Below are 22,520 nucleotides of genomic sequence, written 5' to 3' on the forward strand. Positions count from 1 at the left end.
GCTAAACTCTAATACACTCTTCAGTATTAGTGACTGACACGCTCCCGTGTCTCTCCAGATCCGCACTGGAACTGGTTTTAACCCCTCCTTCACTGACACCAATCCGGCCGAGATAAACCTCTCGCGCCCTTCCTGAACTTTGGCAGACCTGTCCTTCCCTAGCGGTTCGCTTAACAGTTCGATACAGCCAGTCAAAATCGCTGTCTTCCTTTTTCCCGTCTCCTTCTTTGGGGCAAAGCACCTGGACACAAAGTGTCCGACTTTCCCGCAATTATAACAGACGACCCCAGGAGACTTCCTGCCAGACTGCTCCCGGTCTACCTTATCCTTCTCACTAGTCCCCGGCTTACTTTCTGACTTTTCCGGCGGACTCTCCCCGCCGTCCTGACTACCCTTCTGGTAGCCTTTACTCGGGGCAAACTTCATTTTATGCGTCAACGCATACTCATCCGCTAACTTAGCAGTTGCGGCTAACGTGGCTGCCTCTTTCACATCGAGGTAGGGTCTCATACCATCAAGGACACAACCTTTAAACTGCTCAATCAGGATCAACTGCAGCAGTCTGTCATAATCCCCCTCTACCCCCTTTGAGGCACACCAATGCTCACAATATGTCTGCATCTCATGGGCAAACTCTAAATACGTGCGGTCCCACTGCTTCCTTGCATTCTGGAACCTCTGCCAGTATGCCCCCGGGACCAACTCATAAATCCTGAGGATGGCCTCTTTCACCACCTCATACCTCTGGGCATCTTCCACGGACAAAGCTGAGTAAGCTTCTTGGGCTTTCCCTTTTAGTACACTCTGAAGTAAAACAGCCCACTTATCCCTCGGCCAGTCCTGACTTATAGCCATTTTTTCGAAATGGAGGAAGTACCGATCCACGTCGGTATCGTCAAATGGGGGAACCAGCCTAACCTCCTGGGTCGCCCGGAACCCTCCACCTTGGTTCGGCCTGGGTCCCTGCTCTGCCTTTATCTTTAACTTCTCCAGCTCGAATTCCCTTTCCCTCTGTTTCTCCAACTGCTGCACTCTCTCTCTCTCTTTCTCTTCTCTCTCCAACTGTCTCTCTCTCTCTCTTCTCTCTCCAACTGTCTTTCTCTCTCTTTCTCTTCTCTTTCCAATTGTCTCTCTCTCTCTTGCCTTTCTACCTCTCTCTCCTGCTCTTCTCGCTGTAACTGTCTGTCCCTCTCCTTCTCTTCTCGCTCCAACTGCCGTACCCGGAACTCGTGCTCGAGTCTCAGTTTTTCAAGCTGCACCTGTACCGCGTCTCCAGCAGGTTTTTCAATAGACACCACCTCCAGCTCGCCTTGGGGAAACACACCTTTAGATACATAGTGCTCTACGATAGCTCTGTGTATCTCCTCTCTCCTCATTGTCGACTTCCCCTTAGCAAGATTCAACCGTTTGGCCACAGCTACCAATTCCGATTTCCTGGCATCCTCTAATGCCTCCAAGGTGGTCGCCTTTATAATTTCCTCAGCCTCCATTTCTGCTGTTTGTCTTTTCTTTCTTTCGGGAATTTTGACCCAATCAATTTACTCCGTCCCAAATTTAGCGTTCAAAATCGCGGACGAGAACCCCACTTATGTTACGTACCCTGTAACTGGGTTGCCAAACCAGCAGAAATGGATCACTCAGTTGGAGTCTGGATTACTAGAACTAAGAAAGTTTTATTAAAGAAACAAGCAACACAGTAATCGAAAGGACAATAAATGCAACAGTTCAGCAATGATAAACGCACATGTGCACAGAATTAAGATAACAGCATCAATCAAGCTCTATCGTTGTCTAGGGGTAAATGACCAATATCAAAGTGACACAAAGTTCAGTCCAATTTAGTTCAGTTCGCAGTAATCGTTGCCATGGCGATGGACAACGTGGGGGGAGGGAGAGAGAGAACGAGAATGACTGTTCAGAACGGCTTCCACTCACAGACCGGCGATATTGCTCACAAGCAGCTTTCGGGCAGGTCCTTGGTGATGTCACCTGAGGTCACCAACTGTGACCCCTCCTCCAGATGCGGTCGATCCTCTGCAGTGAACCCGGCACCCAAGCGAGGGTGGACACACACCGGGCTCCCGCTGATCGTACCTTTCCACCCTGTGCGTTTATGGCCCGGTACTTCCCACCGACTTGTGAGAGGCGCACCGCTTCCAGGGTCTCGTTACCTCGGGTGTCGTGTGTGTCCTGCCTTAGCGAACCTGTCCCTTTTTATCCCCCTGCTGGGGTATCGCCTGTCCATCACTTCAAACAGTTCAGGGTTCAAAGGGGGAGCCGCTCTTGACAATACCCAGACTGATGGCTCCTTCATTAACACCTCCAAATGCTGCTTCATTGTGTTCCCTATCTCTCCCTCCCCTGAGGACAGGTGGCAGACCAACTGCTGATGCCACTGGTGCAAGCCCAGGCCAGCAAACATCTTAATTTATGTGTATTCTCGTCACATAGTGCATAGCTATGCAGTGAGAATTGGTTCAGGGTCAGTGACATATTCTTCATGTCAGATGTGGAAATTCGGTGAGACTTCTTGTCTCCCTGATAACTACATCTGCATGAAGTGCATCGAGCTACATCCCCTTACAAACTGCTAGGGAACTGGAGCTGCAGTTAGATGATGTTCAGTTCAAATGGAAGAATGAGGAGGTGGTAGATAGGAGCTGCAGGGAGATACTCTTCCCTAAACTTGGGGGAAGGTATCTGGGTGACTGTCAGGAAGGGGAAAAGGAATAAAGAGACAGTGTAGGGTACTGTGGCCATTTCCCCTCTATGATAAGTATAGCACTTTGGATAATGTTGTAGAGGAATGACATACCGGGGAAAGCTGCAGCAACCAGGCACTGATTCTAACTCTGTGGCTCAAAAGGCATGGAGGAAGAAGAGGAGAGTGATGGTGATAGGGGATTTTATAAGACCATAAGAGATCGGAGCAGAAGTAGGCCATTCAGCCCATCGAGTCTCCTCCATCATTCAATTATGGGTTGATCCACTTCATCCAGTCCTCCCCACTCCCCTGCTTTCATCCCATATCCTTTGATGCCCTGGCTAATCAAGAACCTATCTATCTCTGCCTTAAATACACCCAATGACTTGGCCTCCACAGCCGCTCATGGCAACAAATTCCACAGATTTACCACCCTCTGACTAAAGTAATTTCTCCACATCTCACTTCTAAAAGGATGTTCTTTAATCCTGACGTTGTGCCCTCTTGTTCTAGAATCCCCTACCATGGGAAAAAACTTTGCCATATCTAATCTGTTCAGGCCTTTTAACATTCGGAATGTTTCTATGAGATCTCCCCTCATTCTCCTGAACTCCAAGGAATACAGCTCAGAGCTGCCAGGCGTTCCTCATACGGTAACCCGCTCATTCCTGGAATCATTCTCGTAAATCTTCTTGAACCCTCTCCAATGTCAGTATATCCCCTCTAAAATAAGGAACCCAAAACTGCACACAGTACTCCCAAGTGTGGTCTCGTGAGTGCCTTAGAGAGCCTCAACATCACATCCCGGCTCTTATACTCTAGAAATAAATGCCAACATTGCATTCACCTTCTTCACAACTGACTCAACCTGGAGGTTAACCTTTAGGGTATCTTGCACAGGGACTCCCAAGTCTCTTCGCATCTCTGCATTTTGAATTCTCTCCCCATCTAAATAATAGTCTGCCTGTTTATTTCTTCTACCAAAGTGCATGACCATACACTTTCCAACATTGTATTTCATTTGCCACTTCTTTGCCCATTCCCCTAAACTATCTAAGTCGCTTTGCAGGCTCTCTGTTTCCTCAGCACTACCTACTCCTCCACCTATCTTGTATCATCAGCAAGTTTAGCCACAAATCCCTTAATACCATAGTCCAAATCATTGACATACATCGTAAAAGGTAATGGTCCCAACACTGACCCCTGTGGAACACAAATGGTAACCGGCAGCCAGCCAGAATAGGATCCCTTTATTCCCACTTTCTGTTTTCTGCTGACCAGCCAATGCTCCACCCACGCTAGTAACTTCCCTGTAATTCCATGGGCACTTATCTTGCTAAGCAGCCTCATGTGCAGCACCTTGTCAAAGGCCTTCTGAAAATATTGTTAGTTTCTGGGGATATGAAAGAGACACACGGATGGTATGTTGCCTACCAGGTGGCAGAGTCATGGATGTCTCTGATTAGATCTACAGCATTCTAAAGGGAAGGCAAACACCTAGAACTCTTTGTAATATTGGTACCAACGACATAGGTAGGAAAAGGGATGAGGTCCTGAAGAGAGAATATAAAGAGCTAGGTATAGAAAGTTGAAAAGCCTGATTTCAATCTATGGATTGCTGCCTGTGCCATGCACCAGTGAGGGTAAGGATAGGATGATTTGGCAGATGAATGTGTGGCCTTGGAATTGGTGCAGGGGGCAGGGTTTCTGATTTGTGGATCATTGGGATCTCTTCTGGGGAAGTTGTGGCCAGTACACAAAGGGTGGGTAATACCTGAATTTGAGGGAGACCAGTATCCTTGTGGGCAGATTCACTAGAGCTCTTGGGGAGGATTTAAGCTAATTTGGCAGCAGGATAGGAACCAAAGTGATGGGTCATAGGATGGGGCAGTTGGTGTACAGGTGGATGCAGGGTGTTTTGAGTCTGTGAGGAAGGATAGACAGCTCATGGAGCAAAATTACAGTCGGTGAGATTGGTTCAAGTATGTCAAGTGTGCTTGAATGTGTTGACGTCCTGAAGAAGGATCTCGGCCTGAAGCATTGACTGTTTATTCATTTCCATAGATGCTGCCTGACCTGCTGAGTTCCTCCAGCAGTTTTTGTGTGTTTTGCTTTGGAATTCCAGCATCTGCACACTTCCTCGTATTTATCAAGTGTGTCTATTTTAATGCAAGAAATACCAGGAATGGTGGTGATGAACTGAGAGCCTGGAACTATGATGTTCTGGACGTTATGGAGACATGGCTCTAATGAGGGCAGGAATGACTGCTGATGTTCCAGAATTTAGAAGTTTCAAAAGGAACAGGAAGGAAGGTAACAAGGTGGGGGAGTGTTGTTGGTAATCAGGGATAGTATCACAGCTGCAGAAAGAAAAGATGTCATGGAGGGAATGTCTACTGAGAGAGTTTGGGTGGAAGTCAGAAACAGGAGAGAAACAATCACTCTATTGGAAGTATTCTGTAGAATGTCCAAAAGTGACCGAGTCACAGAGGAACAGGTCGGGAGGCAGATTGTGGAAAGGTGCAAAAACAACATGGTTGTTATCATGGGAACTTAAGTTTTCCGTAATATTGATTGGCACCTCCTTTGGGCAAAAGGATTAGATGGAACAGAATTTATTAGGTATGTCTAGGAAGGATTCCTGACTCAGAATGTAGACAGACAATTAGAGGAGAAGCAATACTGGATTTGATGCTGGATCGTGAACCAGGTCAGGTGTCAGAGCTCTCAGTGAGACAGCAGTTTGGAAATAGTGACTACAATTCCCTGACTTTTACTACAGCCTTGGAGAAGGATAGGAGCAGATGGTATGGGAAGGTATTTAACTGGGGGAGCGGAAACTATGATGCTATTAGACAGGAACTGGGGAGTGTAAATAGAAAACAGATGCACACGGAGAAATTCACAACAGAAATGTGGAAGCTGTTTGGGGGAACTTTTTTGGGGAAGGGTGGTTCTGGATAGGTTTGTCTCATTGAGGCAGGGAAAGAATAATAGGATAAAGGAAACATGGTTGACAAAAGATGTGGAACACCTTGTCAACAGGAAATACTTAAGTTTAAGGAAGCAAGGATCAGACGGGGCTCTAAAGAGTTACAGGGGGACAGATCAAAAAGGAGCTCGAGAATGGACTTGGGTGAAGGCACAAGAAGGCCTTGGCGAGTAGTATCAAGGAAAACTTCAAGACATTCTACACATACTTTTAAGTACAGGAGGATGGCCAGAGTGAGGGTAGGACTGATCAGGGATAATAGGAGAAACGTTCCTGGAGTTGGAGGAGGTAGGGGAGGTCCTTAATGAATACTTCACCAGTGAGAAGGACTTTGATGATTAGGAGAACGGTGTTGAACAGGTTGATGTGCTTGAACATGTTGATGTTAAGAAAGGATGAGCTAGAACTTTTGAAGTAAAGTAGGAACTCCCAGGTTATTATGGGAGGCAAGGGAAGAGAATGCTGCACCCATGGCAATGATCTTTGCATCCTCAGTGGCCACAGGAGTAGTACCAGATGATTAGAGGATGGTAAATGGTATTCCTTAGAAAGGGAGTAGGGATAACCCTGGGAATTATAGACTAGTAAATCCTACTTCACTGGTGACAAGTTCTTAGAGACAGGATTTATGACTATGTGGTGAAGCATAGTCTGATTAGCGATAGTAAGCATGGTTTTGTCAGGGCAGGTCGTACCTTAAGACCCGGATTGAATTCTTTGTTGAAGTTAGGGCTGTGGATTGATGTATGTGGATTTTAGTAAGGCGTTTGATAAAGGTCCCTCTGGTAGGTTCATTCAGAAAGTCCGGAGGCATGGGATCCAGGTAAACCTGGCTATGTGGATAGAGAATTAGCTTACAATAAAAGGCAGAGGGTGGTAGGAGATGGAGAGTATTCTGCCTGGAGTATTCTGTGATCAGTGGTGTACTGCAAAGATAGGCAGAGTTGTGGATCATGTGGAGGGTTACTACTGTGGGACGTTGCGAACATACAAAGCTGGAAAGAGAAGTGGCAGATAGAGTTCAACACGAAAAAGTGTGAAGTGATGAATTTTGGAAGTTGGAATCTGAAGGCAGAATACAGGATTATTGGCATGTTTCTTGGCAGTGAACAGGAGAGAGGGATCTTGGAGTCCCATCCATGGATCTCATAAAGCCGCTGCACAAGTTGATAAGGTGAGAAGGCCGATGGTGTGTTGGCCTTCGATAGTCAGGGGATTAAGTTCCAGAGCCTCAAAATAATGATACTGCTCTATAAAACCGTGGTTAGACCACTCTTAGAATATTATGTTCAGTTGTAGTTGCCTTATTATAAATGTGGAAGGATGTGATAGCTTTAGAGAATGCAAAGGAGATTTACCAGGATGCTACCTGGACTAGAGGGTGTGTCTTATGAGGCAAGGTTGAGTGAGCTAGGGCTTTTCTCTTTGGAGCAAGGAAGAATGAAAGGTGACTTGATTGAAGTGTGCAAAATGATAACACAAGAGGTCACAAATTTAAAGTGATTAGAGGAAAGTATAGGGGGTATGTCATTGATGGGTTTTTTTTTACACAGAATGGTGGGTGCATGGAATGTGGTGCACGGGCAGTGGTGGAGACAAATACAAAGATGTTTAAGAGGCTGTTAGGCACATGAAGATGGAGACACAGGGACCATTTACAGGTAAAAGGGGTGAATTAGTCTGGCACAACGTTGTGGGCCCAAGGGCCTATTCCTGTGCTGTACTGGTTTATGTTCTAAATTTAGTGATAATATTTCCAGCTGAAAAAATTTGAGCTGATTTCCCATGTTCACCACAGCAACAGGTCTTGTAGCATCAATTTTACCAGGTTGTTACTGTGGTTAAGAAACAGATTCAACTGAACATCAGTCAGGAAAAAGTTATTGCCTTCTTTCGTTCCATCATCTCTGCAGTTGACCTGAATTAACTTAGTGATTTCCCCCCTGTCTACAGCAGACTCCCCACATTTTACCATCATCTACATACCAGGAATACTTGCATATTTGCCTATTTGCAGTTTTATTCCTGACATTATCGACATTTATGTACTTGCTGGCATGTTGCGTCTGTCACCAAACACTCGCAGGTCGTATTTGCAATTTGTTCTTCTGTAGCAGTGTTTCTTTTGATGTTTAGATATTAAATCCTTAGAAGTGTGTTGATGCTTGTACTTGTATTTTGCATTTTAATGTAGAACTTTCAGAGTGTAACTGGCCATTGATACAAATGATGTGCAGGGATGCTTGAGAAGTGCCGTAAATTGTGGATTTGTTCATTTTGAATATAACATGGGGTCTTCTCACAAGAACACAAGAAAAAGGAGTAGGATTAGGCCACCAGTCCTCCTAAGACCTCCAACCATTCCATTTAATCATGGCTGATCTGTGCTGACCTTAACTCCTTTTCTGTGCCTTAGTCCAAAACCCTCAAGCTCTCAGTGTTCCAAATAGCTATCGTTCTATTCTTCAAATATATCTCATAATCTGGCTCCCGCCATGCTTGGGGACAGAGAATTTCAGACTTCCTACTTTCAAAAATTTTTACACACCTCAGTTTCAAATAACCCATATTTTGTAGCTCTTTTCCTTTGTGCAGAACATGGAGGGAATCTGTCACTAGTTGTGCTCACATATTGGACATTCTTTTCCATTAACATCATTGGACATGATTGTGCTGGGCCTGAGTGGAGCCAGCCATAATTTATTAAAATCTATTTAGTTATAGCCCACGTCACCCAGTTAGACCCATATGACCAATTGACCTACTAATCCGTACACCTTTGCAATGTGGGAAGAAATCAGAGCACAGAGGCAAACCACGCATCACAGGGAGTGCATACAAGCTCCTTACTGACAGTGACGGAAATTGAACCCAGCTCGCGGGCACAGTAAAACGATGCACAAATTGCTACCTACTGTGCCACCCGTAATCTTGAATAATTTAAACTTTTTGTTGTTTACCTGTAATTTTAGAAGCAGCATAAAAGGTTAAATGCACGATACTGGCTCTATGTTTGGAATGTATTGTTGGTGTTTTTGGGATAAAGTTGATTTGTTAGAAGAGGCATACAGTTTCCAATATTTTCTGTTTAATTACTTTGTTAGCTGGAGAGGCAGATGTTGATGCAGAACGAGATGAGACAGAGGCAAATCGCAATGCAAATTGCCTGGTCCCGTGAAATAATAAAGTACTTCGGAACTTTCTTTGGACTTACAACAGCTGGTTTAACAATAGGGTAAGTACTATTGGTTGTTTTGAAATCACATATCATCATTATGTGCTGTGTCATAAGACACAGGCATTCATGGTCTTTTACCTTGATTGTTCTTGGCAAAATTTTTCCACAGAAATGGTTTTCCATTGCCTTCTTGTGGGCAGTGTTTTTACCAGATGGGTGATCCCAGCCATTAGTCATAGTCAGAGTCATAGTCATACTTCATTGATCCCAAGGGAAATTGGTTTTTGTTACAGTTGCACCATAAATAATTAAATAGTAGTAAAACCATACATAATTAGTAATATGTAAATTATGCCAGGAAATAAGTCCAGGACCAGCCTATTGGCTCAGGGTGTCTGACCTTCTAAGGGAGGAGTTGTAAAGTTTGATGGCCACAGGCAGGAATGACTTCCTATGACGCTCTGTGTTGTATCTCGGTGGAATGAGTCTCTGGCTGAATGTACTCCTGTGCCCACCCAGTCCATTATGCAGTGGATGGGAGACATTGTCCAAGATGGCATGCAACTTGGACAGCATCCTCTTTTCAGACACCACCGTCAGAGAGTCCAGTTCCATCCCCACAACATCACTGGGTTTACGAATGAGTTTGTTGTTTCTGTTGGTGTCTGCTACCCTCAGCCTGCTGCCCCAGCACACAACAGCAAACATGATCGCACTGGCAACTACAGACTCGTAGAACATCCTCAGCACCAACTGACAGATGTTAAAGGACCTCATTGTCCTCAGGAAATAGAGACGGCTCTGACCCTTCTTATAGACAGCCTCAGTGTTCCTTGACCAGTCCAGTTTATTGTCAATTCGTATCCCCAGTTATTTGTAATCCTCCAGCATGTCCACACTGACCCCTTGGATGGAAACAGGGGTCACCAGTGCCTTAGTCCTCCTCTGGTCTACCACCAGCTGCTTAGTCTTTTTCACATGAAGCTGCAGATAATTCTGCTCACACCATGTGACAAAATTTCCTACCGTAGCCCTGTACTCAGCCTCATCTCCCTTGCTGATGCATCCAACTATGGCAGTCGTCAGGAAACTTCTGAGGATGACAAGACAAGATATCAATACTCTTCAGAAATTGTCTGTCTGGCGTCAGTGGTGACATAAACAGGACTTCTGATATGCACCACCTGCTCAAATGACCATCCACTACCTGCGCCCTTGGCTTCACGTCACCCTGATAGGAGGTGGGGGTGGGGGGTGCTAAGCATGTGGTACACCTTTCCCAAAGGTGACCTTACAAGCTAGTGGAGGGAAGGAGTGCCTTACACCTCCTTTGGTAGAGATGTATCTTCACCCCACCACCTGATTTATGTATGTACATCTATTGGGACATTGCTTATTTCACAACCTGCTGTTTGTTGATTCTCCAGTGACCCACAAGAAGCAGATCAGTGCTGTTAAAGAAATCTTTTCATTGATCATAGAGGTGAAGTCAAACAGAGAAATGTGGCGGGAGATCATGTCCCTTAACTATGAATAGTTCCATCCTGGCTCTGTATTTCTCCAGAGGCTGCTAGCAATAACATTTCATTGAAATAGAACTAAAAATAAATCAGTGTATGATTTTTAACCTAAAAATACAGTGCCACAGAAACGCTAAATGATACTGATGACAGGAAATGCTCACCAATCTCCCCTCTCAAATGAATAAGACTTGCTTTTCAAATCTACAGCTACTCATGACAAATAATGGCCCCACAATCTCAAACATTTTGGGAAATCAAATCCCCAGAGGTCACTGAAGGATTTAATAAACTGAAGTCAATAAACTGATATAAGTCATGGTGATTATTTCATTTTGTCATTGAACATCGCTTTTGTTCACTAATGTCCTTCAGGAAATTCACTCTGGCCTCTCTGTGACTCCATATCCACATGAGAGAAGTTGTCTCTCATCAGTGCAATAAATGGTTAGTGTTGGCTTTGTCGATAAAAGGTAAATAATAAAGCACATTTGGGCTTAAATTTCACTGGTTTGTTCCTGGGTGCTATTACATTGGTCTATGTTGCTTAAGAGAGCTCAGAAAAACTGTACATTTCATTGATGCTAATTGATAAGCACTCCTCCATTCCAGGAACAGCAGAATTCCTTAGTGGTTCCAGTACAAACGCATTCAGCCAAAGCTTCTTCAGTCATTAAAGACACAAATACATAAGAGCAGGACACTTGTTTAGCTTCTAGGGACTAAGATATCCTTCATTAGGTCTGTCCTGTGATTCCTGAGGGAACAGAGTGTTCTATTAGTTTTACCATCAGGTGCCTTGAAAGATTGGGTGGCCCAGACAGAGATCCTCCAATGTTAGAGATGGTGGGAAAGAGTCAAAGATCTTAGGGTTCTGAATGCCTACACTTTGTAGAAGTCTGTAATGCCAATGCTTACTGTTATACATACTATTATGGCTGAAGGAATAGTCGATGAAATCTAGCTGAATGAGAGCAACTCCTTAAAGAGCATCAGTTTGATCAGCAGACTTTGAGATGTGTCAATTATTAGCAAATGTGGACTGGAATACTTCAAGATGTATTTCGTTTATGGACGTGATGTAAATGGGATTAGTGCAGGGAACAACAGGTGGTACGGACATGGTTGGCTAAAGGGACTATTTCTGTGCTACGCACAATTTATGACTCTACGAAACAAGGAATGTTGAGAGTCTGGACCCAGGGTGCGTGGAAGATATCTTTTACGTCTCCTTCTCAACCTCTCTGGTGTCATCCAAAAAGAGTATGCTGATGTGCAAAGTTCAAAGTAAATTTATTATCAAAGTACAGAGATGTCACCATATGCTACCCTGAGATTCATTTTCTTTTGGGCATTTGCAGTAAATTCAAAGAAACACAATAGAAAACAATGAAGAATAGACAAATAACTTATGCACAAAAGACAACAACTTGTGCAAGTACAAAAGGAAACAATATAATAATAAATAAAGCAACACAGATAAAAGTTGCTGGTGAACGCAGCAGACCAGGCAGCATCTCTCGGAAGAGGAAGAGGTACCTCTTCCTAGAGATGCTGCCTGGCCTGCTGCGTTCACCAGCAACTTTTATGTGTCTTGCTTGAATTTCCAGCATCTGCAGATTTCCTCGTGTTTGCATAATAATAAATAAATATTGATAACATGAGTAGTTGAGTAAAAGTAAAAGTGAGTCCATTGGTTGTGGAATCGGTTCAGTGCTGGGATGAGTGAAGTTACCCTCTCTAGTTCAAGAGCCTGATGTTTGACGGATTGTGAAGAGTGCTGTATATTGACTGGCTGCATCATAGCCTGATATGGAAACACCAATGCCCTTGAACGAAAATTCCTACAAAAATAGTTGATGCGGCCCAGTCCATCAGGGTAACGCCCTTTGCAACTATTCAGCACCTCTACATGAAATGCTGTTGCAGGAAAGCAGCATCCATTATTAGGGTCCCTGTCCCACCACCCAGGACATGCCCTTTTCTCGCTGCTGCCATCAGGAAGAGGGACAGGCACCTCAGGACTCACACCACCAGGTTCAGGAACAGTTATTACCCCTCAGCCATCAGACTGTTCCACCAAAGGGGATAACTTCATTCAATTTCACTTGCACCATCATTTAAATGTTCTCACAACAAATGGACCCACTTTTAAAGACTCTTCATCTCATGTTGTTGATATTTATTTATTGTTGTTATTTCTTACTTTTGTATTTGCAGTTTGTTGTCTTCTCCACACTGGTTGAATACCCAAGTGAGGTGTTCTTTCATTGATCCTATTACGTTTATTGTTCTGTAGATTTATTGAGGATGCCGGCAAGTAAATGAATTTCAGAGTTGATGTTTATGGACTTTGATAATACATTTACTTTGAACTTTAACAACTGAACCTTAGCCCATAGGTGCGTATTTTGAAAGGAAGATCTAAGGAAACTAATTATTCCTTCTTCCGATATCTGCATTTCAGATCTGACCTGGACTGTTTTCTTTGTGCAGAGCTATGAAGAAGAAGTCACCAAAACTTCTGGTCCCCATTATTCCCCTGAGCTTCATTTTCGCTTATCAGTATGATCTGGCCTATGGAACATTAATGTTGAGAATGAAAGGTAAGATGCAGCAGTAATGTCACTACAACTTTATGAACACTGTCAAGGACTGGAGTTGTTTCTGTTGAAACGTTTGAGATTACACTAAGCTTTATAATTTAGTTGAAACTGGTAGATTTACGACAAATAGAGAGGAGTTGTTTCCTATTTCTTGTAATCAAGACAAGAAACCATAGAAAGGGTTTCTATGACAGGATGTGGAAACCATAGAAAGGGTGCAGAGAAGATTTACAAGGATGTTGCCTGGATTGGGGAGCTTGCCTTATTAGAATAGGTTGGGTGAACTTGGCCTTTTTGCCTTGGAGCGACAGAGGATGAGAGGTGATATGATAGAGGTGTATAAGCTGATGAGAGGCATTGATCATGTGGATGGTCAGAAGCTTTTTCTCAGGGCAGAAATGGCTAGCACGAGAGGGCACAGTGTTAAGGTGCTTGGAAGTAGGTACAGAGGAGGTGTCGGGGTAAGTTTTTTATGCAGAGGGTGGTGAGTGCGTGGAGTAGGCTGCAGGTGACGGTGGTGGAGGTGGATGTGATAGGATTCTTTAAGAGACTCCTGGAAAGGTATATGGAGCTCAGAAAAATAGAGGGCTATGGGTAACCCTCGATAATTTCTCAGGTAAGGACATGTTCAGCACAGCTTTGTGGGCCGAAGGGCCTGTATTGTGCTGTAGGTTCTCTATGTTTCTAAGACAGGAAAATGTAACAAAATTAGAATTGGCTAATTTGAGGATAACGTCACACAAAATATGATGGAAATCTGGATCTTCTGGCCTTAAAAAGATGCTGAGTCATAGTTACAAACAATGCACAAACTGATCATCAGACATTTTTGTAAACAAAGGAAAAAGCAGGAGAAGTCACTCAGCCCCTCGAGTTTGCTCTACCATTTAGTAAATTCATAATCTTTTACTCCCACTAACATATAAAAATATACGTTGACTTTGTTTGATAAACTTGCGCTTTCCAAAGTGCCCTGCTGTGACTCTTAAATAACAACTTCTCATATTTCCCCTGTGGTCAATGTCAACCAAAGCTAAGGCTTGTGAAACCAAGATGATTTGATGAATTGTGATAAAGACCGTTCATAATCTGCTTGAAGATTCAAGAGGAGAATGTCCCAGTCCTGTTACCTTTATTGTTCTAGCTAATTTTGAATTTTTGAGTAATAGGTTATCAAATAATTAATTTTACATTCACCATTGTTTCTAAGAACATTTACTAGTGTTAATTTATTCATTCAAGTAAATTGCTTCTTGAAGCACTGCGGCAACAGTTTAACTTTCGATAACAAAATTCCTCTCAATTCTTCTTCAACAGTTAATGTCAACCGCAGGCTGAATTCAATCATGTACTATAATAAAACTTTGTTTGGTTTTCATAAGACCATAAGACACAGGAGCAGAATTAGGCCACTAGGCGTATAAAGTCTGCTTCGTCATTCCATCTTGGCTGATTTATTATCCATCGTGACTCCCTTCACCTACCTTCTCCCCAAAACCTTTGACTAATCAAGAAACTATCAATTTCTGCTTTAAATCATTTGGCTTCCACAGCCATTTGTGGCAATAAATTCCACATATTCATCACTCTGACTAAAGAAATTCATCCTCTTCTTTGTTCTAAAAGGCTTTCCTTCTGAGGCTGTGCCCTCTGGCCCTGGATTCCCCCACTACAGGAACTTTCTCTCCATGTCCACTCTAACTTAGATTTCCAATATTCAGTAGCTTCAATGAGATCCCTGCACCCCCTCCCCACATTCTTCTAAACTCCAGCAAGTACAAGCCCAGAGCCGTCAAGCACTCCTTATACATTAACTCTTTCACTCACAGGATCATTCTCACGAACCTCTTCTGGACACTCTCGAATGCCAACACACCTTTTCTTAGATAAGGGGCTCAAAAACTGTTCACAATATTCCAAGGGTGGTCTGACCAATGTCTTATAAAGCCTCTGCATTATATCCTTTCATATTCTAGTCCTCTCAAAATAAAATCTAGCATTGCATTTGCTTCCTTACCACTGACTCAACCTGCAAGTTAACCTCTGCTTTGATTGCACCTTGGATTTTTTGAATTTGCTCCCCATTTAGAAAACAATCTATGCCTTTATTCCTTTTACCAAACCACATGACCATATGCTACCCAGCACTACATCTGCCACCTCTTTGCTCATTCTCCTACTCTGTTGAAATCTTTCTGCAGATTCCCTGCTTCCTCAATTTTACCTGGCCCTTCACCCATCTTTGTATTGTCTGCAAACTTGTCCACAAAGCCTTCAACTTCATCATCAAAATCATTGACATGTAATCTGAAAGTAAGCAGTCCTAACACTGACCCTTGTGGAACAGCACTGGCAGCCAATCAGGAAGGATCTCAGCCTGAAACATAGCCAGTTTCTTCACTTCCGTGGACGATGCTACCTGACCTGCTGAGTTCTGCCAGCACTGTGTGGGTGTTGTTCTGGATTTCCAGATCTGCAGGCTCTCTTGTGTTTAACCCCTTTGTTGCCACTCTTCTCCCTCCTGTGAGTCAGCCAATCTTAGATCCATGTTGATGTCTTTCCTGTAATACCATGGGCCCTTGTTAAGCAGCCTCACGTGCAGCACTTTATGTAGCCCTCTTAAAAAATCCAAGTAAATAAGACCCATTGACTCTCCTTTGTCTTGCCTGCCTGTTATTTGAAGACAGTTTCTCTTTCAGTCAGTTACATAAAGGAATGTGGTTTGATGTTTTACACTAACTGGTTCATTTCTCATAAAGGAATATAATAGTTGTATTGTTTCTGAAGTTGTATGCCTTGATGCTGTAGCACCAGATTGTAAGCACCAGAAGGAATTTTCAACACTTATTAAGAAAGGCATTGTGTGTGGATGTGTTGAATGTGAAAGAAATCTCAGCATCTATTTTCTAAATTAAAAAGAACTTTAGATGAGGATTAAACATCTGGCAATAATATGGATTTGATTGTCACAATTTTACATTCCAGATGAGGCAGAGAACATCATTGATACAGAGCAAGCAGTACTTGGGATGCCAAAAGGGGTGCCAACGTTTGAAACCATCGAAAAAGCAAGGAGGGCTCGGACTCCAGTTTTCATGCAAAAGTAGACTACTAAATAAAAAAAAAGAACCAATGGATTGAAGACAAAGAACGTACGAATGGTACACATTTGTCCCTGCAACTGTCTGTTGAATCATCCTGTAGTTTTTATCGTAATAAATTGTTCTTTCTTTAAGAAAGCTTCAAACATTCCGGATTTTTGTTATTATCAAACTGAGTGACAAACAATCTTCGGGGTCAAACACCATCTGTGGAAAGTGTCGGCCGACCAAAGGCAAGGAGTGAAAATATAGATTGAAAAGATCTGGGTGAATCCAGTCTTTTTTCAGCAGATTAGATGCAGTAAATGTCAGAGTTAGACCCCTACCGGAGGTCGGAAGAGTCAGAGAGAATAAGAAGGAGTAGCTTCAGGTAAGGCCGGTCTTTTTTGGCGCAGTAAGGGTAAGTGTCAGTGTCATAGGGCGAAACTCAACTGCAAATAACAAGAAGGTAGAGTCAAGTGGAGCGGCCATTGCTAGGGGAAGAGTTTGGCTTAACAGGCTTCAGAGAGAACAGGCAGAGGCACAGAGAAGAAGAGGTAAGCCTTTTGTTTTAATACAGAGTAGTCAGGATGGAATGCCCCTCCTGTCAAATGTGGGAATTTGGCATACCTGAAGCTTTCCCTGATGACTACATCTGTGGGAAGTGCACCCAACTTCAGCTCCTGACAGACCAGGTCAGGGAGTTGGAGCTGGAGTTGGATGTACTCATGATCATCCGGGAAGCTGAGGACTTTATAGATGAGCCTTTTGAAGAAGGGGTCACACTCAGAGTACAGGCTTTGGTCAGTAAATGAGTGACCACCAGGAAAGGTAAAGGGTTTTCCTGTGGCCATTCCCCTCAGCAACAAGTATACCTCTTCTGATACTGCTTGGGGGGTGGGGGTTGGGGAGGGGGAGAATGGCTCCTGGGTGCAAGGGTCCGGGATGTATCGAGGTCGTGGTGCATATTGGCACCAATGCCATAAGCAGTAAAGGGAAAAAGATCCTATGCAGTGAGTATCTAGAGTTAGGAAAGAGGCTGAAGAGAAGAACTTCCAAGGTAGTAATCTCCGAATTATTCCCAGTGCCATGGGCTAGTGCAGGTAGGAATGGGAAGATAGCACAGACGAACGAGAGGCTGCAGAGATGATGCAGGGGACCGGGTTTCAAATTCATGGATCATTGAAACCTTTTCTAGAGTAGCAGTGACATGCACAAAAGGGACGGGTTGCACCTGAATTGCAGGGGAATCTATATCCTAGCCAAGAGGTTTGTTAATGCTACCTAGGAGGGTTTAAGCTATTTTTGCAGGGGCTGGGAACCAGAGCACTAGGTCAGTAAGTGAAGGATTGGACAGGAAGGTAGAAGTCAAAGAATTTACTGAAGGGAAAAGTCGAAATAACATATGACGGGTTGGATAGTTTGCAGTGTGTGTGTTTTAATGCTAAGGGTATTTTGGGTAAAGGTGATGAATTTAGAGCATGAGTCAGTGCCTAGAACTATAATGATATGGCCAATACTGAACTTGGTTTAGAGAGGAGTAAGAATGGATGATTAATGCACCAAGTTTTTGAAGTTTTAGAAAAAATAGAGAGGGAGGTAAAAGTGTGTGTGGGGGGTGGGGGGGAGTTGCATTACTAATCAGGGACAATATCACAGCTGCACTCAGGGGAGACATAATGAAGGAGTCAGACACTGAGTCCATTTGGGTAGAACTCAGGAACAGAAAGGGTGGGATCACACTGATGGGATTATACTACAGACCCTCAAATGGCCACCAGGACATTGAGGAACAGATATGTAATCAGATTAAGGAAATGTGTAAAAATAATCGGAATGTTGTCATGGAGGAGTTTCAACTTTCCTAATATAAACTGGAACCTTCTTAGTGCAAGGGGTTTAGATAGGGAAGGATTTGTTAAGTGTATCCAGGAGGGTTTATTAAATCAATATATGAGCAGTCCAACAAGAGGAGGGGCTATACTGGACCTGCTATTGAGTAATGAGCCTGGCCAGGTTTCAGGATAGTTATAGGTAAGTTGTTGTTGTTCGTCCATCGTTGACGTCGATGAGGACCTCGACACCATTATGATGGTGTTGAGACTAGCGCGTGATTTGGATTTAAGTGAGGGAGAGTTGCACAGCGTCAGCCTCACTCTCTCTTCCCAATTCCCATCTGGGTCCAGTGGCAAGACAGAGTCTAGACGGCTGGAGATGGGACTAGGCGCAGTGGATGACCAGGACGTCTTCTGTGTCTTGTCCTGCTCTACATGTTCCACGACGCTTGCAGAGACCGCCTTCTTAACCGTTGGACCTTCCATTGGTCTCGTCCGCTCAATCCGCTGGAGTCTGTCTTCACGTGCAGAGATGATGCAGGGGACCGGGTTTCAAATTCAAATTTATAGGTAAGTACAGATATGGTCTTTGCAGGAGAGTTTTAAATTGGAGTAGGACAAATTATGAGGGTACCAGGCAGTAATTAAGAAGAGCTCATTGGGAACACTTCTTTTTCTGGCAAGTCCACATCAGACATGTGAAGGATATTTAAAGATCAATTGCAGAGAGTACAGTAAAGGTATGTTTCTGTTAGAAGGAAGGACAAGGAAGGAAACTAAAGAGAACCTTGGATGTCTAGACAAGTGATGAATGCAGTCAAGAAGAAAAAGGAAAATGTTGTAAAGTTTTAAAGGGTAAGATCAAACAAAGCATATCAGAAGTATAAGGAAGCCAGAAAAGTACTAAAGATGGGAATTAGGAAAGCCAGGAGGGGCCATGAGACATCCTTGGCAAGTAGGGTTAGGGTGAATCTCAAGCCATTCTATACATACATCAAGAGCAAGAGGGTAACTAGGGAGAGTGTAGGACCACTCAAGAATAAAGAGGGGAATATTTGCTTGGTTGCAGAGAATGTGTGTAAGGTACTTAACGAGTACTTTGCTTCAGTATTTACCAAGGAAAAGGACATGGAGGACCTGGAGATCAGTGCTGAGTGCATACATACATTAGAGCATCTAGAGTTTGAGGAGGAGGAAGTGGTTGGCATCCTAATGAGTATTAAGGTGATCAATTCCCCAGAGCTTGATGGAATTTACCCCAGTCATTGAAAGAGGAAAGGTACGTGTCCTCTTTAGCCACAGTTGAGGTCCTGGAAGACTGGTGAGTGACTAGTGTTGTACCTCTATTTAAGAAAGGAACAAGGGACAACCTTGGGAACAATAGACTGGTGAGTCTCACATCAGTTGTAGGGAAATTGCTAGAGAAAACTCTTAGGGATAGGATACACAGTTGCAAGAAAAAGTTTGTGAAACCGTTGCAATGATCTGTTTTTCTGCATTAATTACTCAGAAAATGTAGTCTGATCTTCATCTAAGTCCCAATAACAGACAAACACAATCTGTCTAAACTAATAGCACACAAACAATTATTCTACTTCTCAAAGATACTGAGTACACCATTTAAACAACCAAGAGTCACGGTTCAAAAAAAGCATGTGAACCTCTGGGGTAATGCCTTCTACAAACTGTTTGGAGTCTGCTGTTCCAGTCAATGAGATGAGATTGGAGGTGTGGGTTGTAGAGGTGCTCTGCCTATTGTTACGTACCCCGTAACTGGGTTGCCAAACCAGCAGAAATGGATCACTCAGTTGGAGTCTGGATTACTAGAACTAAGAAAGTTTTATTAAAGAAACAAGCAACACAGTACTCTAATCAAAAGGATAATAAGTGCAACAGTTCAGCAATGATAAACATGCATGTACACGGAATTAAGATAACAGGATTAATCAAGCTCTATCGTTGTCTAGGGGTAAATGACCAGTTTCAAAGTGACACAAAGTTCAGTTCAATTTAGTTCAGTTCAGTTCGCAGTAATCGCTGCCGTGGCGATGGACAGTGGGGGGGAAGGAGAGAGAGAGCAAAACGAATGAATATTCAAAAACGGCTTCCACACAGACCTTCGCAGTCAGCTTTCGGATGAGTCCTTTGTGATGTCATCTGAGGTCACTGACCGTGACCCCTCCGTTTCCAGATACGATCATTTCTCTGCGGTGAACCTGGCACCCAGGCAAGGGTGGACGCACACCAGGTTCCTGCCGATCGTGCCTTTCCACCCTGAGCGTCTATGGCTTGATCCCGCGATCAGCCGTCCAAAAACTTCCCACCGGCTTGTGGGAGACGCACCGCTTCCAAGGTCTCGTTACCTCGTGGTGTCGTGTATCCTGCCTTAGTGAACCTGTCCCTTTTTATCCCCCTGCTGGGGTATCGCCTGTCCATCACTTCAAACAGTTCAGGGTTCAAAGGGTGAGTCGATCTTGACAGCTCTCCTTCCGTTACTCTCTCCCGTCCCTTCATTAACATCTCCAAATGCTGCTCCATTGTTTTCCTTATCTCTCTTTCTCCTGAAGACAGGTGGCAGACCAACTGCTGATCCCACTGGTGCCAGCACAGGACAGCTAACATCTTAATCTATGTGTATTCTTGTCACACTATATATAAAAAAAACACTCCAAGTCAGGTTACTGACAAAGCTTGCTCTTCTCCAGAAAGGTCTGTTAATATGCATCATGCCTCAATCAAAACAACTTTCAGAGGCCCTTAGAAGAATAGTAGAGATGCATGATGCTGGAAACGGCTACAAAAGCATTTCTAAAAACCCGTGTTCATCAGTCCACAGTAAGAGAAATTGTCTGCAAAGATCACACCAAGAACACAACATGAAATGCTGATGAAAGTGAAAAATAACCCAAGGGTAACAGCAAAAGTCCTGCAGAAATCTCTAGAACTTGTTCAGGTCTCTATTCATGTGACCACTACAAGAAAAGCACTGAACAAGAGTGGTATTCATGGAAGGACAGCACGTAGAAAACCACTGCTCTCCAAAAAACAAAACACCTGGATGTTCCATGATGCTTCTGGGACAATGTTCTGTGGACAGATGACACAAAAGTTGAACTTTTTGGCAGAAGTGCACATTGCTGTGCTTGAAGGAAAAAAGGCACTGCATACCAACACCAAAACCTCAGCCCAACTGTGAAACATGGTAGAAGGGGCATCATGGTTTGGGATTGCTTTACTGTCTCAGGGCCTGGACAGATTGCAATTGTTGAGGGAACAATGAATTCAAAATTGTATCAAGACATTTTACAAGAGAATGTCAGGATAGCGGTTCACCTGAAGCTTAATAGAATTTCAATGATGCAACAGGGCAATGATCTGAAGGACAAGAATAAATAAACAGCAGAATAGTTTAAAAAGAAGAAATTTCATGTGTTGGAATGACCAAGTCAGCGTCCAGTCCTTAATCCAATTGACATGCTGTGGCGTGACCTGAAGACTGCTGTTCACGCAAGGCATCCCAGAAATATTGATGAACTGAAACAGTTTTATAAGGACCAATGGACTAAAATTCCTCCTCGCCATTGTGCAAATCTGATCAGCAGCTACAGGAGATGTTTGGTGGAGGTTTTTGCTGCTAAAGGAGATTCTACCAGTTATTAAATACAAGGGATCACATACTTTTTCCAGCGTGGTCAGTGAATAAATAAACAATGTGTTCAATAAAGACATGAAAAGTACAATTGTTTGTGTGTTATTACTTTAGGCAGATTGTGTTTGTCTATTATTGTTTCTTTGATGAAGATCAGACCACATTTTATGAGTAATTAATGTAGAAATTGCAAAGGGTTCACAAATTTTTTCTTTCAACTGTATGAGCATTTGGAAACCCATGGTCTAATTAGGCAAAGCCAGCATGACTTTGTGCATGGCAAGTCAGGCCTTACCAGCTTGATTGATTTTAAGACAAGGTGATGAGAGCGATTGATGAGGGTACAGGGATTTCAGTAAGACGTTTGAGAAAGTCCCTGATGGGAGGCTAATCCGTAAAATTAAGATGCACGGGATCCATGGCAAGTTGGCTGTTTGGATTCAGAACAGGCTGCGCATAGAAGACAGAGGGTAGTGGTTGACGGGATTTATTGGAGCTGGAGGTCTGTAATTAGTGGTGTTCCGCAGGGATCTGTGCTGGGATCTCTGCTGTTTGTGATGTTTATAAATGACCTGGATGAAAATGAAAATGGATGGTTTAGTAAGTTTGTGGATGATACCAAGATTGGTGGAGATGTGACTAGTGCAGAAGACTGGCAAGGAATACAGCGCGATATAAATTAGTTGCAAATACGGGCGGAGAAATGACAGATCGAGTTTATCTCTGATAAAAGTCAGGTGTTGCATTTTGCAAGGGCAAATGCAAGGAGGCAGTGCACTGTTTATTAGGAAAGAGATCTTGGGATCCAAATTCATAGCTCCTTGAAAGTGGCTACGCAGATTGATAAGGTGGTTAAGAAGACTTATGGAGTGCTTGCTTTTATTAGTCGAGGCATTCAGTTCAGAAGTTAGGTTATGTTGCAACTTTATAAAACTCTGGTTAAACTGCATCTGGAG

The 22,520-nt window shown here is 43.4% G+C and overlaps 1 protein-coding gene across 2 annotated transcripts in view; it reads left to right on the forward strand.

Annotated features, from left to right (window-relative positions):
* The window catches only part of plgrkt (plasminogen receptor, C-terminal lysine transmembrane protein), a 54,790-nt gene extending 38,541 nt beyond the window's left edge, over window positions 1-16,249 (forward strand). For both annotated transcript variants that reach the window (XM_072257190.1, XM_072257191.1), the window contains exons 3-5: window positions 8,801-8,931; window positions 12,891-13,000; window positions 15,986-16,249. In XM_072257190.1, the coding sequence (XP_072113291.1) occupies window positions 8,801-8,931; window positions 12,891-13,000; window positions 15,986-16,107 (363 nt within the window). In that variant the 3' untranslated portion in view covers window positions 16,108-16,249. The remainder of the gene's footprint in view (window positions 1-8,800; window positions 8,932-12,890; window positions 13,001-15,985) is intronic.
* The last annotated feature ends 6,271 nt before the right edge of the window (window positions 16,250-22,520 follow it).

The sequence above is a fragment of the Mobula birostris genome, chromosome 5, assembly GCF_030028105.1.
Source record: "Mobula birostris isolate sMobBir1 chromosome 5, sMobBir1.hap1, whole genome shotgun sequence".
In the NCBI taxonomy this organism is placed as follows: Eukaryota; Metazoa; Chordata; class Chondrichthyes; order Myliobatiformes; family Myliobatidae; genus Mobula; species Mobula birostris.